Source organism: Athene noctua, chromosome 1 (assembly GCF_965140245.1).
Source record: "Athene noctua chromosome 1, bAthNoc1.hap1.1, whole genome shotgun sequence".
Taxonomy (NCBI): Eukaryota; Metazoa; Chordata; class Aves; order Strigiformes; family Strigidae; genus Athene; species Athene noctua.
Window position 1 is genome coordinate 159,566,508 of NC_134037.1, and position 16,949 is coordinate 159,583,456.

General features: G+C 39.7%; 1 protein-coding gene across 3 annotated transcripts in view; it reads right to left on the reverse strand.

The window, feature by feature from the left end:
- Window positions 1-16,949, reverse strand: part of APP (amyloid beta precursor protein) — a 233,121-nt gene that overhangs the window by 111,423 nt on the left and 104,749 nt on the right. For all 3 annotated transcript variants that reach the window (XM_074902362.1, XM_074902352.1, XM_074902342.1), the window contains exons 4-5: window positions 10,644-10,756; window positions 8,951-9,144 (exon numbers count right to left, since the gene is read on the reverse strand). In XM_074902362.1, coding sequence (XP_074758463.1) covers window positions 8,951-9,144; window positions 10,644-10,756 — 307 coding nt within the window. The remainder of the gene's footprint in view (window positions 1-8,950; window positions 9,145-10,643; window positions 10,757-16,949) is intronic.

The following is a 16,949-nucleotide window of genomic DNA, read 5'->3' on the forward strand; positions in this document are numbered from 1 at the left end:
GATTATACTAGGTTAGTAAATCAGGTATCTCATAAGAAGAAATAATGTGATATTCGAACACATATAAACACCTATTAAAAGACAGCTAAACTTAAAAACTCAGACAGGCACCTTCCACTGCACAGCAAGTCAGGACAAGCAATTCATATCATTTAGCATGTTTCAGACATTCATTTTGTCACTTATAATTATTTTCCTTTTGCTTTCCTTTACTGAAGAGGTTGCAAACACACAAAATCAGGCTCTGTGAGCCTGATGACACTGAATAAATATTAAATTCAAAATCCTGACATCAGAAATGCATTAAGACTCAATGTGATGGAAGATGGCAGAGTGAAGGTCACCTGCACAGCCCCAGCTTGAGAATCAGCAGAAAAATCTGGATGTGTTACAATACATTTGTTTCCACTGAATTTCTGCTGTACTCAGAATGGACTAATCAGTATCTCTTTGTCCAATCTGCTATCCTACAGCTTATCTGAGGCAGACTGTCTGAATGCTCTACCAAACACAGTACTTGGCCTATTTGTGGAGTTCATCATCTCGGTACCCTCACACAACAACAACTGGGTAAAACTGAAAGAATAACTGTTTTACAACTGAGAAAGCAAACACAAAAAATACCAGAAGCATGCAATAACTCTGCGTGTTCAATTTAAGATACCGACTAAGATTCTTCAGAGAATGTGACATCTTAAACTGTTTAAATACAGCTGCCACCAGCAGCAGCTGCAAGAGGCCAGGACTTCTGCAGAGAAAATTACCTCCATTCATGCAGCCAGAGGACAAAGGAGCACCTTTTCTATCAAGCTTTTTATGGTAGCCACAGCATCCCAAGATGCAGACCACCTTCATGGCAGAAGCAAGCATAGATCCAGTTCTCCAAGTCAACATTTTACTGTTTTAACCTTTTTTTCTTCATTCAAGTCAAAATTTGAGTGTTATTTTTTCCTCAGCACTGATCAAAATACAGATCCTATGTGAAGAAACTGCTTGTCATCATGTAACCAAAGTCAAAACACTTGTGTTCAAGACTAGAAAACTTTTCTGTCAGGGGGAGATTAAAAAACCCTAGATTTTTTTACTCTTTCATCCATGCATTTGAAGTGTGTAGCCTTTGTTAGAAGGCAAAAAAAAACCCCAAACCAACTTATTACAGAAAATGCTTTACTATACTGTGCTGTTAATAGCATGGCCTCACAAGAGGTGGAATTCTTAAATTTCTATAAGCCACCCCAATGCTGAGGTCTTATTTCTAGTACAGACCACAAAAACTGTTACACAGATCACTGGTAAAGGTAAAATAGAGCAGGAACTGCTGGATAACTTTATAGAGGGATATCCAGCTACACATCCACTGGCACACACTCATGCTGGTGCAACATGTTGAAAAACCCAGCTGTAAATTTCTCACTTTCCATTTTTTCATGCATTATAAATAGTACAGCACTTGAAATGGGGTGGTATATATCACGATGTCACAAGAACTTCTCAGAACATGTCGCAGACGTATCAGAAAGGTTTCTTGAGTTGATTACTACATGAACATACATAGGGAAGTTTTCTCTCTCCCCCACATTTCAGTCATTACAAGTGACAACTTAAAATTTTTGCTTATGTAATTTTTGCCTATTAAGGTAAACAGGACAGTCAATGGCTCTGTTTCGTGAAGTCAAAAAAATGTAACCCTTCTCTGCAAGTCAACCTTCTACCTAATGAAAGCCTGGTTATCTTCTACTTATCACTTCCTCAGTTAGATTAATTCTCTCCACCCATAGCCTCATCCATCACTTCAGTTAATGCTTTATACTTAAATGGTGATTGGATTTGCCAGCTCAGCATCACTGTAATTACCTCAAAGCAATGCGCTGTTTCATCAGTTCCATGCTAACTTTACTTGTCCTAGAGAAGAAATCCAACACTTACCAGTCTTTCTAGTCACGAATGCTCTGGTGTTTCTGTGCTTTCTGAATTTTAACAACCTCCATGTTAAAAAGGAAAAACAGTTATTAAAAATATATAATGAACTACAAAATATTGACTAACAGCCAACATGAGAAACAAACCCAATTAATGTAACAATGTGAGACAATATGCTAATAGCATATAAAATATGTGAATAGGACAAAACACTTCAGGAATTATCCAACATAGGCAGTAACATTATGCCTACAATTTGGTGATGCCTTAGCTAAATTTATAAAGAAAAGCAATTAGGTTTTATCATTACAATACTTATGACAACACAGAAGTTCTCAGGAGAAACTGTACCTTTAATAATGTTTTAGAACAGGTATAAAGCACTTTTTCAGTTTCTAGCAGTTCCACTACAAATATCAACAAGATAGGAGCTTCTAACCAATTAGCTGAAATATTATATTGCAAAAGTCAGAACACCTGCTACACTGTCTCCCCAAATAAATTCAGTTTCTCTAAAATACGAATTTAGAGACAGACAATTGATGTAGTGCAAAATGTACCTATTTCAATAACTGGTGTTAACCTATACTGATGACAAACTTCAGAAGAGGGAGGAAAAAAAGCAAGAAAAGCTAAGCAAGTTTGTAATTCCTGTTGTTCATTTTAGGGCACTGACTCCCAACTAGGAACAATTTGTATTAGGACAGCTGATGAGAACACCACCTCTCACCACACCCCTCCCTGCTCCTGTGTCACTGAGCTCCCCGCCAAGCAGACCCTGAACCACAGCAGTAGGCATACCCTGCTGGCACAAAGTTCAGTTTTCCTTACATTTTCAGGGGTATGAACAGCCTACAGCTCAGTCTGCACAGTACAGAAAAAGGGAAATCTTGTTATCCATCCAAATGCAAGTCACTTCTTGCTTCTACGACAGAGCCTGCATTGCAGACCCTTGGTCCAGCTTCATGCCTGGTTCAGCTGTACTGGCGCAAGTGCTTGGGGAGTAGGGAGTGGATTTTTGGTTGTAAAGTTTAGCTTTTTAAAATAATTATTTAGGAGATTCCCATTGGAGCATTCCTCACTGAAATTTTAGAAACTGACTTTCTGATTTAATGAAAAAAAGCTTACATCAAGGAGAACTTGTTGTTTCTTTTAACATGAGTGACAAAATGGCTTGAAAACAGATGAATACTCATGACAATTTTTTTTTTTTTTTCCCCCTCCAGTGAGCATGTTTCCAATGAAAAATTTAGCCTTGGCACCCTCCCTTTTCTTGAGGAATAACACTTTTTTAGCTTTAGAATAGTGAAAACTTGATTCAAAAGGATTCTAGATATCCCATTTCTACATCCTTCAGACAAATCTTTTGGGGTCAGAGCTGGACTTCCAATTAAACCAAAGATTTTTGGCTCAATGCTGCCAGAAGACATTAACAGTAAGAACAATGGGAGAGAAGGAAGAGGGAAGAATGGTCAAGAAACACTGTGTCTCTACATACTAGACACCAGTATGAAGAAATTGAAGGATTTAAGTAACAGGAATAATCTCGGAAAGATCTGGTCCCCTCCCCCTGATTTTTGCACCAACAACACTCTATATCCAGACACCGCTGAGGGCCTGACTCTTCCTCAGACATGCAGCACTTCCCCACCACATGGGGCCTGACACCCCAGGGTCCATGTGGCCACAGCAGAGGTTCACTCCAGGTGTCAGAAGCCAGACTCCCTGCAGTATAATTAAACCAAGGACAGCCAGCTGCTGACAACATAGGGTTGAAAGCCTGTCCCATTAAGGCTCTCTGGGGATGCAACACAGAAACCTCTCTTTGAAATGGGAAAAGGCAATGCATTCAACATCACCACCTTAATCCTCCTAGTTTTGCCAATTTTTTCCTCCATGTTGAATGGAGTTCAAATGCCAAAGAGCCTAAAGTACCCATCAGAGAAACAGGTAAGGAAGATTAGAGCATTTTGGTTACTTTTTCTTAATCTCCCTGGTCAATTAATATGCCTGGGTCAAACAGTTCCCTAAAGGTTCTTCTTTCAATGTTATTTTTCCAAATACCTCTGAAGAGATGAGCAGGGGAAAAACAAGGGTGAGAGGAACACAGGGAGATGTAATGGGGGAAAATGGGGCAAGAGGATTTCATGTTTTGGAATGTCCTTGTTGACAAGACACCGTGAGCATAGAGAACACTAAAAAACTGTCACGCTGTAGCATCTTCCTGCTTTCACCTGCATTCACATTTAAAACACCAACAGCTTCCCAAATCTTGCCTGCATTAACTCTCCCACTGGTCTGGCACACAGAGACCCAAAGGGAATTTATACAGTAGCTAATCAAAGCTACACTTGCAAAAGGAAAGAGAATTTCCCAAGTATAGAAATTACTAAACCCTATTAAATTTGACTGACTTAGGCATTCTTCATAAACATGTGCCACAGGCAGATATCTCAATTGCCTGTCTGCCTACTTTGTGCCAAGGCAGCGGTGCAATACACTACAAGAACTCAGTGTGTTGTTACATCAGGTCAGGGCATTGTATGACCGTGGCCAATTTAAACACACCTTGTGACAGCCTGATTTAATGACAGCACTCTGGGGAATTTTGATTGTAACTAATTTGATGTTGAGATTAACTTGCAGACATTTCTGAAGGGAAGACACTAAGTAAAATGTGTGGTGACATCTTCGTACCACTAAAGTCATAAAGACATAAGAAGAGGTAGAAAGCTAAATAAATGAAATGTATACTTCCTCCACATCAAGTGAGGATCTCTAACAAATTACTCAAAACAATTCTGTCAGGCCCCTGTGAGTCCTCTTCCCTAAATGCTAGAACAAGACTGATAATTAAAGCGTAAGGTCTCACCTGGAATCAATTCAGCATAACAGGCACATATACAATGCTCCTTCCATCTTTAGAAAAAAATGACAAGTTTTAAAAGCCTTTCAGGATTTTTTGGATTAGACTTGGAGGAGGCAATTAAGACGAAAGTCAGTTTTCCAAATATCATTGACAAAAAAAGCTCTTTCTGGAGTCAAAAAGGATACAGCACTTTTTTTTTCCCAGCGTCTGGGAGATGAGCCCTCATCCTTAAGCTCAGTCTGGTACAGGGTTGCAAAACCAGAGAACAACTTGATTACCATGCTATACAGCACATTTATTTTAGTTTCACAGATGCCTAATTATCAGCACAAAGTAGACTGCACCCTTTTGGATTATTTATTGTAGTAAAAACCCTTACCGTATTAACTGTCCTAATGGCAAGTAAAAACAAACTATAAAATTTCGCTTGGCTTAAGTTTATGAGAAACTGTAAACCAAATCCTTATAAAATACCCTACTCCCTACAATGCTACATTTACAACACTACCTAATCATTATATCAACTTGAACATATGTTTTATAGACCCAACAAACAAAACTAATTTGGCCTAACCTGCTGAGGGAAAAACAATGAGAAATTAAATCTCCTGGTTTTCACCTTGAAAATATATTCAGATTGTCTAGAAAAATGAGACCTGGCTGAAGTTAAGGCACCATCTTCTGCTCCTGAGCCATAGGACTACTTAAAAGCTTTCTTTTAAGATATAACCCCCAACAGTGAAACTTACTGTGCCTCAGTTTCCCTACTGCAAAAGAAGGAAAATGACAACAGGCAGTTTCCCTGGTGGGAAGTAGAGCCTGGGAAGTCTCACACACGGTGACAGGAAGATGAGGAGAGGCATGTTTGACAGAGATGTAGACAGAGAAAACCTGGAAGTTTCCATCTTGGCCATCACTCCTAAAGATGTTCAACGTTGGACACCAAGGACACCAAAGCTTCCAGCAAAAGCCCAGGTACAGGCAGGAGGACCACAAGGCTGTGCCGAGTCTCAAGGGCAGCCAGAGCTTGTAGGTCACTTGACTTGAGTTCTAGCTATGCAGGGAGAGCTCTGCAGCTATACTGAAAGCCAGCACCTGCATCTGGCTGTCCCTCAGGCAGTCTTCAAGGTAAACTTTAATTAAAGGTGTGGATAACAGCAAGGAGCACCACTGCTGAAAAAATGCTTGTGAACTCTTATTAAGAGTTATATGCTATTTCAAGATGACCATGACATGACACAGTTTCAAATGCATAGGTGGATCCTGCTTCTTGGCCTCATGAACAAAAGGGGGTATATCACACCCGTCACCAAAATACAGCCTTCCTCCTTTCCCCAAGTACTGCCAAACAAGCCCCACCATGAGGCAAGCCACATCCTTTTACGCCCAGATCCAGGTGGTGGTCAGATGCTGGGTAGGAAGAACGTCCACCTGTGACAGCACCGCAAGCCAAGCTGCAGTGGGCTCCAAAACAACTGGCAAACCAAACACAGGAATTCTCCCAAACGAGCAAGTGCCCCCCCTTGAAAAGAACAGCGTGTGTCTCATGATCTGGAGTGCACCCTGTGTGCATTAAAAGCCATCAACTGGAAGACATCAACAACTTGCCCTCAGTTGATCTGACCCAAGCAAATGCTATCATGATTCCTGATCAAAATACTTTGATGGACACTTTTCCCAACACCATCCTTCCTCCCTGCCCAGAGAGGGGCTCCATGAGCCCAAATCTCCTCTGACACAGGGCTTTGCTTCAGAGCTGCTGAGCAGTAGGGTTGGTGTTAGCCAGTGCACGAGCTACCAGCACCTTACTGTGTGAAAAGAAAAAGTCACACTGAAGATGGACTTACACACAAGGGGATGTTAAACTCTTTGGAAGGCTTCAAGATGAAACAAACATTGCCAGTGTGAGATCACCCATGTAAGGTAAAAAACAAAGACTTTTTTAAGCACTTTAGAGATGCTTTAGTAGCAGAGAATACTGGGAATTTAGTATTAGAAAAGTGTCCCCTTATATTTCACTTCCTTTCTCCTCCTTCCTCCCTCACAATCAGCTTAGGAATAAGGCATGTATATATTTATATACACACAAACATATGCTGATATATGTATAAATACACACACAAAAATTTGAACTACCACCTACTGCTGCATATGAACCAAGTAATTTTTTTTTTTTTTTTTTTAATATGACTAAATTTCAAGAGTATTTCTGGCTCCAGTACACATGGTTTAAATGCAGTCGGGAAGATGAAGAGGCAGCAAGAAATGAGTGAGTCAGTGTAAAGGAATTACAGATTACTTGTCTCTTCATCTGCAGTTGAAGTGCAAGTGCCCCATAAAAGGATCCTTTCATTTTCCTTTTCCATGCACTTCTATGGGAGGGGAGGGAAAAAAACCTATCAGTATTTGCTTGGAACTTCAGAAACGGGTCCAAATGCAATTACAGCTCCTGTTCCTAGAGGATACAAAATTTATGAAGTTATTCTTGAACTCATCTCTTCTATTAAACTGCTTTATGATGAACAAAACAGACTAGAATCGTAAATTACATGTTCAGTGACAAACACGAAAAAGACAGAAATAAATGGGATATCTGATTTACAAACAGAACTGTGTACACCCCTGTGAACTCTTATAGGTATATATAATAAATGTAAGATACACAGATAAGACAGGTAATGGGTATGCAAGACAGATCTATGTATCTCTCTCTCTCGTGTGTGCATATATATATATGATGAAAAAAAGCAAATTTTTCTCAGCTGGAACAAGGCGTACACTAATTCCTTATTCATTGTGACACTTTGACAGCTGTTGGAAGTACAAGTCAGAAAAAAGCCTGAAGGTGTCAAGGGGGAGGATGCAATATCGCTTGATGTAGGCTTCTTGCCTCGAACAGTCATGACCATTAATTCCTATTTATGAGAAAAAACTGGAAACTACAATGAGGAAGTATTTATTTTAATTAAGCTTATTCCATTATTCACAAAATAACTCCTCCCTGCAATGCTTACTGATGCTTTGTTAGGAAAGATTTAGATGCCCACCATGATTTCTAATTTTCCATTGTCTTAATGCATCTCTTTGCACCACATTACAGCAATTCAATTTCTGTCCTTCATCTCAGCACTGTTCCTGAACTTGTTTCCATTTGGATTATTAAAAAGTCCAGACATAACGCAAGTCAGAACTATTAATTTCCAGCATTATTCACTCTGTTTGGTCCCCATTTATTTTCAGGGTTCTCCTTGAAATCACTTGTAATCTGCCCCAAGTTTTGGATTTTGTATAGTATTTGTAAAAGATGCAGTATCATCACCTAAGAAGTAGAAAGACTGCATTAGCACAGTATGAATTGATGGAAGTCTAGGGAGCACAAACAGAATTTGAACACTGTTTTATGAAGAAAGCGATCTTAGAGAGTTGTTTCAATTCAGTTGAAAGGATACAACTTTGTTCTCAGGGCTGCTAGAAAGCTCAAGAGAGGGATATTAAAGGGATATGACAGCACCAGACCTCTCAGTTGCAACAGTCATAACCCATATTTGGCTCAGAATTAGCCTACATGCACAGGGGATGTTAAAGGGTAAAGACAAGCATGGTATTTTCCCATCCACTGCTGTCTTGCAAATGAAACCTCAATACTCCATCTTAACAGCAGCATATTAACAAAACTGTCAAAGGCTAGATATTAAAACAGATTTTCTTTTAGATCACATTTAGAAAGTAATTGTCAGTAGAAAAATATTCTTACAGTAATAACGGCATACAGCTAACGCCTATTATGAATGAAGACATTTCAAAACCTCCAACGGTTATGTCGGCTGAGTATCTGCTGCAGTACCCCAAACTGAACATTAAGCATCTTATGAGTACAGTATTTATAATTTAGTTGTCAAAAAGTATGTATTTAAGCATTTTTGCAATAAATATGACAATACTCCTCATTGAAGAAAAGATGAAGGCATCAAAAGCAAAATAACTGTACTAACAATAAGCTTTTCTGTTGAAAGTTAAAAATAAGCAAGTACAAAATGCTTTCAACCACTGTATGTGCAAGTTCACATACGGAGCAGCGACTCTTCCACACTGAGGTCTTCTAGACAGATTTTTGGCAACGTTAAAATGATAACAAGTCGAAGGGTTAAAAGTCACTCTTACCTTCCATCTGCATAGTCTGCATCTGCACCTCCCCACCAGACATCTGAATCATCATCTTCGGCATCAGCTGAGTCAAGGTTGTCACTTTCCTCTGCTAACGGGCAGCAAACAAATTCCACACCACGAAATTTGTCAATTCCGCAGGGCAGCAGCATGCCGTAGTCATGCAAATTCATACTCTTCTCACTACAGGACTACAGAAAATAGAAAGAAAACAGTAACAATATTTCCACAAAGGAAACAAACAAACAAAAATCACAGACCTTGAAAAAACATAATGGGGTGCATACTGCCTTAGGAGGTTGAATCTGGTCAACTGCATGAACTCTGAATTTTGAAACACGATTTAGAGTGGTCAAGTGTGCATTCACTACCTGCATTATAGGCAGCTCCCTATCCATGTCTGCATGACGATTGTAAGTGGCAAGCTCTCCCTTCCCCTGCCCTTGATCTTTCCCAACATACAAAGACATCTCCTCCCATATATGTGACAACTCCATATCCTCTTGTCTAAAATCCTCACAGGCTCTGCCTCATAAGCAGAAAACCTGAAGACAGAACAGTAATATGATGCATTAATCCTGATCCCAATGTACTAATGCTATGGGAAAGTTCATTGCAAGATAGAATAATATTTAAAATATCTGTTATACTGGAAACACACTATATCTGGTCTGACATCTCTGCCAGTACAGCACCTTCTAGCCTTGCTGGGAAAACAGTCAGTTGTGCATAATTATACCTTGAAGATATAGTGATGTAGCACAGAAAGATATAGTGATGTAGGTCAGATGAAAAAAGTAAAATAGTTCATTGGTGCACAGTGACAATGTTGTTCTCAGCTATGCCATTCCAAATTTGCAAGTATTTAAAATAGACTAAAATTTGCCTGCATGAAGGTTGATGCCTTAAACACTTCATCTGAGGGGAAACAGTATGATTCAAGCAAGAAATGAAAATTTGAGAAGCTGATGAGCACATTTCAATTTTGATCTCCAGAAAGTGGGATAACATACAAACTAAGAGCTTCCAAACAAAATAGCAGCCAGAAAGCTTTTTGAAGTTCATCTCAGTTTTTATTCCCACAACCTCTACATAAGGACAAAAATGTCTAAAACGCGTTAGCAATTATAATATTAGGTTTATTTCTGTTTTCAGTAAAATACTGGTAAAGTATTAAAACTCTGTGCTTGACTGCAAAATGTCTTCGGCTAGTCCTGTGTCCTATCAGCTCTCCTACCCTTTTATGCCAAACTACACACGCTGCATTCTTTGAGGCCTGTTTGACTGTTGTGAAGCACCTGGCATACCAATATCCATATTGAGGATGATGATAAAAGCAAAGCCTAGGCATTAGTGATCAATCTTTAGTTCCAGAGCAGCACTAACACAGGAAGCTGGAAGAGGCAGAAAACATGGTGGGTGTGTGAGTGGATGTGAAGAAAAAAACCCAAGCGCTATGAAACAGGGTCAGTGTTCAAAGGTCAACATTAAGTATTCAATTGTGGACTCTGATGTGCTCAGAGTGACTCCTATTTCCTACCTTACAAAACAGAACAAAAAGCTATTCACTCAAATATTCATAACTACTGCTTTTTGTTTTCCATGTCACTGTTATATTTAAACTCATCCTCAAAAGAGTGATACAGCTCTAAAGAAGGGAGGCAGGAAATTTTAAGACAGATGAATATACCTCTTTAGCAACAGTATGCCAGTGCAGGTGAGTTTCACACACATCCATCCTTTCCTGGTGAAGGAACTTGCACTTGTCTGGTACCAGAAGGGCATCACTCACAAACTCGCCCACTGAAAGGGGAAAACAAAGTGAAGAAAAAAAAATAAGAGAGTAGATCATTTTGCTTCCAGTACCTCATCCTGTTAAACCTTTAGCAAGACATAGGTCAGCTTTTGCAAATGAGTAGCAGGGTCTGTTTGCAGAGAATGGAACAGTTTCTAAATGGTGCTTCCATTATCATCTTCTTCTAACTTTCCATTTGAAAGTAGCTCATGTCTTTGATCTCAGAGATGTATTAGATTATGAAACCTTTAGCATAATATGCTAACTTCCATATACCCAGTGTGTAACTCGCAGGACCCACTGAAGATGTGTGTGGTGCACATCAGAAGTTACTGGATGCAGCTGCTGGAAGGGGAGTGCAGAGACAGAGAGGGACATCTACGTTCTGCATCTGAGCAGCAGTAGAGAGAGGGTTAGAAGTGCTTCGAATATTCATTTTTTCCACACAAAATCTAACACATTGTTTCAAACAACTCAAAAATGTTTCTGCTGAATTACAGCACTAACAGCAACACAATCCACTTAGTTATTTTTGTTGATTCAGCCTCTTTATTGAAACCTTGTTTCATCAGCCAGACAAATTCAGGTTAGTCCAGAAGGCTGATGAGCAAGTAGAGCTCATCAGCCAGGGAACAAGATGATTCATGGATCACCTGAGTATCTGGTCAGATCAAAGTAGGGAAAAAAGGCTCTCTACCAAAGACGTAACTGACCAAAGAGATTGTGCTGTCTTCAGCACACACTAATGAATTAAACAATGCTCACAGCTTCTGTACTGATAAATAAGAAGAAACTCCACTGATAAATAACAAAATTTATTAGACTAAAATAACTGTAATTATGTACAATTCTGGCATTACAGTTAAATAACCCCAAACCATGTCAAAGATTTTTTTTTTTAAATGGAAAAATTACAGAGTACTTTCGAGAAGTCGATATACTGAACAGACACTGGATTGTGAAAGCACATGACTCAGCTGGCACAAACTATCAGCTCCCTGAAGCACTGTCTGTAACCTCCAAAAAAACTACAGCCTGTGTGTGTTAAATGAATGAACCAAGGTCGCCCAGTGGCTGCACGCATGGATGTAGTAACAGGTTAATTAATCAGAATGAGATGACTGTGAGTTTACTGTTCAGTAGAGGGTCATCTCAGGGAGCTGATGAAATGGCCCTTGAGGCTTACAATTAAAAAGTCAGTTTTAAAAATAATCAACACCCAATGCATTGGGAGAAAGCAGAGTTCAGCAAATAGATGTATATGCTTTTGCTAATCACCAAGATGTCTATTTCGCTTAAAATTCCCTCCTGTATTTCAGTGCTTTTGATCTGAAGCCTTTAAAAATCAGTCAGTTAGTTTACTAGGCTAAAAAGGATTTTGTTATCTTTATCCTTCAATGACATACTCTAATGCCTGCAAATTATTAACAGAAATGCCTTGTAGAGGTGCCCAAAACAAACTCGCAGAAGCAATGAGTTAAAACACTTTCTGGTAACCCAAAATACAAAACCTACAGCTTCTGTTAGCAAAGTCTATGATCCCAGTGGTACCACACCCAAATCTTTCACTGAGATTTGAATAAACTTGCACCATTTTTTCAGCTGTACTTGTCTTTATAGGGGACCATCCTGCCACATACCCTAAGACACTCAGTACGTAAGTGGTAACTGCAAATACTTCAATTTAGTCGAGTACATGAGCACTAAGCAAACACATGGGTGTTCTGCTGAAGACTCACAGACTATGTTGACTTTGCTTTTCTAAGACATATGACTTCATACAGAACTGCAGTTACACTTTTCTGGCTGTTCAAGCACGCAAAACATTCAGAGTAGATTTTATGACAAACATGTCTATGAAACAAAACAAAACAAATAATCCTGGAATGTGTATTACTCTGGCAAATTAGATCTGATTTCAGAAGTTATGAACACAAGGATGTGAGCAAGCTTGTGTCATCTGACTTCTGATATGCACAGGAGTCCAAATGCAAACATACCTGATAATCTCTGCATGAAGCTATTCCATTTACCTTAACACCCTATAATATCGTCAGAACACCGTGTCTGTGAAGTTAGAAGGCAATTAATGGTATACCTCATTCCTGAAGAAAATAAGCCTACATCATTTTAGCAAAAAGTAACAAGTATGGATGTACCAGAGTTACACCCACCAAATATAAGATGGAAAGCTGTATGTCCAAAGTTCTGGGCAATGCAGCCTGGGCTGCAGTGTCATTAACAGTATGTATATGTAATTAATTTAAAAAAATTAGATTTCTGAGTGTCTGATTATATCAACCAACTCATATCAAGACACTTAAAGAAATACTTGAACATAAGGTAACAGCATCCTCACAGTAACACAAATTCTCATTTCAAATGAGGCTCCATTTTGCAACCAGTTGCCGAATTTTACAGAAATAAACAATCCATTGGAACAAGCTCCCTTCTAGTTTTCAGAAGGAAAGGAGCTGGAAAGAAGGTTGGTTGTTTAATGTAACATCCCAGTACACAGAATTATAATAAATTATTTAGGGTTGTGAAAACCTGGGCAATAGCAATCACTTACAACTTTGCATGTGATTCCTATTGCCTTCAATTCAGTTTTTTATTACAAATAAAATTTAATTCTGCCAATTATTCACACATACACAGAGCTCATACCCTGGAAACTTTGTTCATTAATTTAATTGTATTTATTATGACTGAACTTTAAATGCAAAGCTTTTGTTCTATTTCTGTTGTTTTAAAAATTAATGTTCAAGTGGCAGTTTGATGAACTAAATTGAATTCACTTGACAACCACAATGTCTATTTTGCCTAGGCTAGTCTAACAGAAACACAAATCCATCAGAAAGAAGCACTTCAAACACTTTGATTCGCAGACAAGCTTCTACTTGTATCACTCCAGTACATGTTTAACTTTCAATGCTTCTGAATCATAAGACTTTGAGGATTCTTCGCTTTTTTGAACAAGTAACACATAGACTACACAGGGGAAAATAAGCACGTGTGAAGGGAGAGCAATTTTGTGCCTCCGAAAAGGGGGGGGCAACGTGGCTCTGAAAATATGGGAAAATTGTAATAGTTCTTCTGTTTGTCAGTACAAGCCATGATTGATGTAACTACGCATCAGAACATTTTTTTGACTGATGGAGCATCCCAGCTCAGCACTAGTTATTCCCACTGTCAGGTGCTGGGATCGCAACACGTAATTCAACTCCAGTATTATTTTTTCTTCTAATACATCAACATACCAACTTGCACTGCACTGGACTGTCTTCAACACAGTGTCTGCGAGGCTTAAGTTGTATGAGCATTTCCACAGGTAGCAGCACGGCCTTAAAAGCCTCCCTGGCCCAGTGCTCATCTGTTGTCCTTACTAGCGCCTTACCTCCACTACCTCACTGCCTACCCAGCTCCTAGTAAGCCACAACTAAACCATGGCCACACCACAGACAGAAGTGCTTGCAAAATCTGTATCAAATCCACCAAAGGGTTGGTATTACTATCACCACCAGCACTGCCTCTGTCGGGCTTACATTCATCACTTTTTCCTGTACTCTTCTGCCTTCTTCAGCATCTCTTGTATTTTGATTACAGCTGTACATCTGTGCTCTGCTGAGTTACTCTAATAATAAACCAGGATGGCACAATTTGTCTTTTGGTGAGCTCATAAATCACTAAACTCCCTCAAGTGATCCAACACACAAGTGTAATAGCTACTTGTTTTCCAGTAGCTGCATTTCCACTCTTGCAGGGAAGGGCAGGACAGAACCAGACCCCTCTGGTTTGTGTGTTTCTGACCCATTCAGAGAAAATAGCCCCAGAGGGGAATTCTGAGATCACATTACCCCATCAAAAAAACACCACCCCATGCCTACCATTCATTTAGCTTAAGACTGACAATTTGCTGCTTGCATTTTTGAAGAGCTGCTTGTTGCTAACTCAAACCTATGTCTTTTAACTGCAGGTCTCCACAATTCTTCCCCCCCCCCCCCCCCCCCGCCCCCCCCGTCAATGCCCAATTGACCAATGCCCAATTCTCCATTATGTTTGTAGCAGACCTTCAGAATGCACCATCCTGGTGTATCACAATGGGATAGCAGTTCACGTTTTTCAAAGTCAGTTTTGCCAGAGGCTATGATCTCACATTTTACTACAACATAATTTTATATCAGACAAGCACAACCTATTCTCTGAAAAATGCTCTTGGAATGACAACAGATTTTGTGCTGTAAGACCAGAATTTCTGGTTCAGAAATTTAATTTTTCAACACAAAGATGAAGAGCACTAAAAAATCAACCTCTAATAAAAGAATTGGGATTATAGTGAAGGCACCTAATCACACACTCTTTTTAATCTTCTCTAGGAAGAAAAAGGCTCAGCAAGTGGGCATGCTCGTAAGAAGATGACTGCCCTATCTGTTTAATGGCAGATATGATGTCAGGGTGAAGTACTTGAAAATAAAAATACCACACTGTGTGAAACAGTCCTGATCAGCAGATTTTTCCATCCACTGCATAAACCAGATGAGATGTGAGGATCCGTACAGCATTGCACAGAAAGAGAGCAAAGTAAGATGATAAAGGTAATAAAACAAAATCCATGACAAAACGAAACACCTGCTAGCAGATGGTTAGGATCCCAACCAAAACAATAAGCATGTTCAAATTATGTTCAGAGGAGTACTTTCAAACAAAGCCTGTGCTAAATTTTGCATGAGGAGGCAGCACACATGCTGAGGCTCTAGGACTCAAGGCTTCATTTTCCATGTCACTGACAAGAACAAGGGCCTTGCTGAAATGAATTTACAAGCTCAAGTGCTTGCACCATACATATTTGAGAACCTTCAGAGAAATGTGTCTTTTCCCTACAACTTTGCATAGATTATCCCGAGTCACCACATGCTCAGCACAGCACAGCAAGGAGCAGATCAACCCTGCACCTTTCCCTGTCCCGCTACTGTGGGGCTTTGCTCTGCCCTGCTCCCAGGAGCAGCAGCTCCGCTCCCGCAACACCTCTGCTAGCCCCTGTGCCTATCCAGGCACACGTACTTATCACATATTATGTTACACACACATTATTATATTTATTTAAGCAGCCATATCACTTTAGGTGCTTTTATTAAGAGTGATGTTTATATGTCTTTATGTATGATGCTTTCTCTTATTTGTAACGTCAATAATTAAAACTTAGCTGCAATCTACATTGAGTGCAAGCCAAACACACTGGCCTCAGTGCGAAGAAAAAACACTTTATTGAAAATGCTTCTTCTTTTCTTCAGAAGTCCAGAAAAGCAGAGAAGATGCAAAGCACTTTAAAAACGCATTTCATTTTTCAGTAAAGTGATTCAGTAAGCGTAATTCTCTAGTAACATACTGAACCAGTCATAGTGTACTTCATTATTTTAGACTCAGTATTTACAGATGAAGAGGGAGAGGCTGTGCCTGTCAAAACCTGGTTTGAAGGAGGGTTTGCTGCTCTGCCAAACCCCCGGGGATGGATGCCTGCTCTGGCCCACAGCATGGCTTTCCTCTGAACTTGGGCATAAGACATGTTAAGCCAGACCGTTAAAATCCTTTAAACTAGACTGAAGATCTTTAATAGCCTAAAGTAAACAAGGGATCTGTAGATTTCTCCAATTTCAGATTTAGTTTTAAATGGAAGTTTAAAAGGTGTTTAGGAAGTATGTAAAAGCCCACATAAAGGTAATTTCTACCTACAGCGTTACTTATGAAGGACTACCAATATTAATACCAGTACCCAGTTGGTTACCAAATACCACACTCTCCCAGTAACCTGCAAGCATTGAGAGCATCATCGAACAACGCTGAAACGGCCACTAGTGAAGGCCAGGCTGCAAAGCAGCTTGCATGCAGGGACACCAGTGGGGAGGCAGAGAGCCCAGCACTGCACTGCAACCCTGCTAGCCTTAAAAAAGCTCAAAACCACCTCTCTTGACCCCAGCCTAAATGCCAAAGTTAGAGGCCTCTCCCTAAAACCCATCCATCAGCCAACAGAAAGGCAAGGTGGTGCTGATAAAACATGTCTGTGTGCCAGCAGCTTAGATCACCTATGTTTTTCTAATGAATAACAGGCTTAACTCCTGACTATAAAACTGCACCCAAAAATTCCTCTGTAAGAAAACGGTCCCCACTCCACTGTCTTATCTGTAACCTAAGGCGTGAATTTCA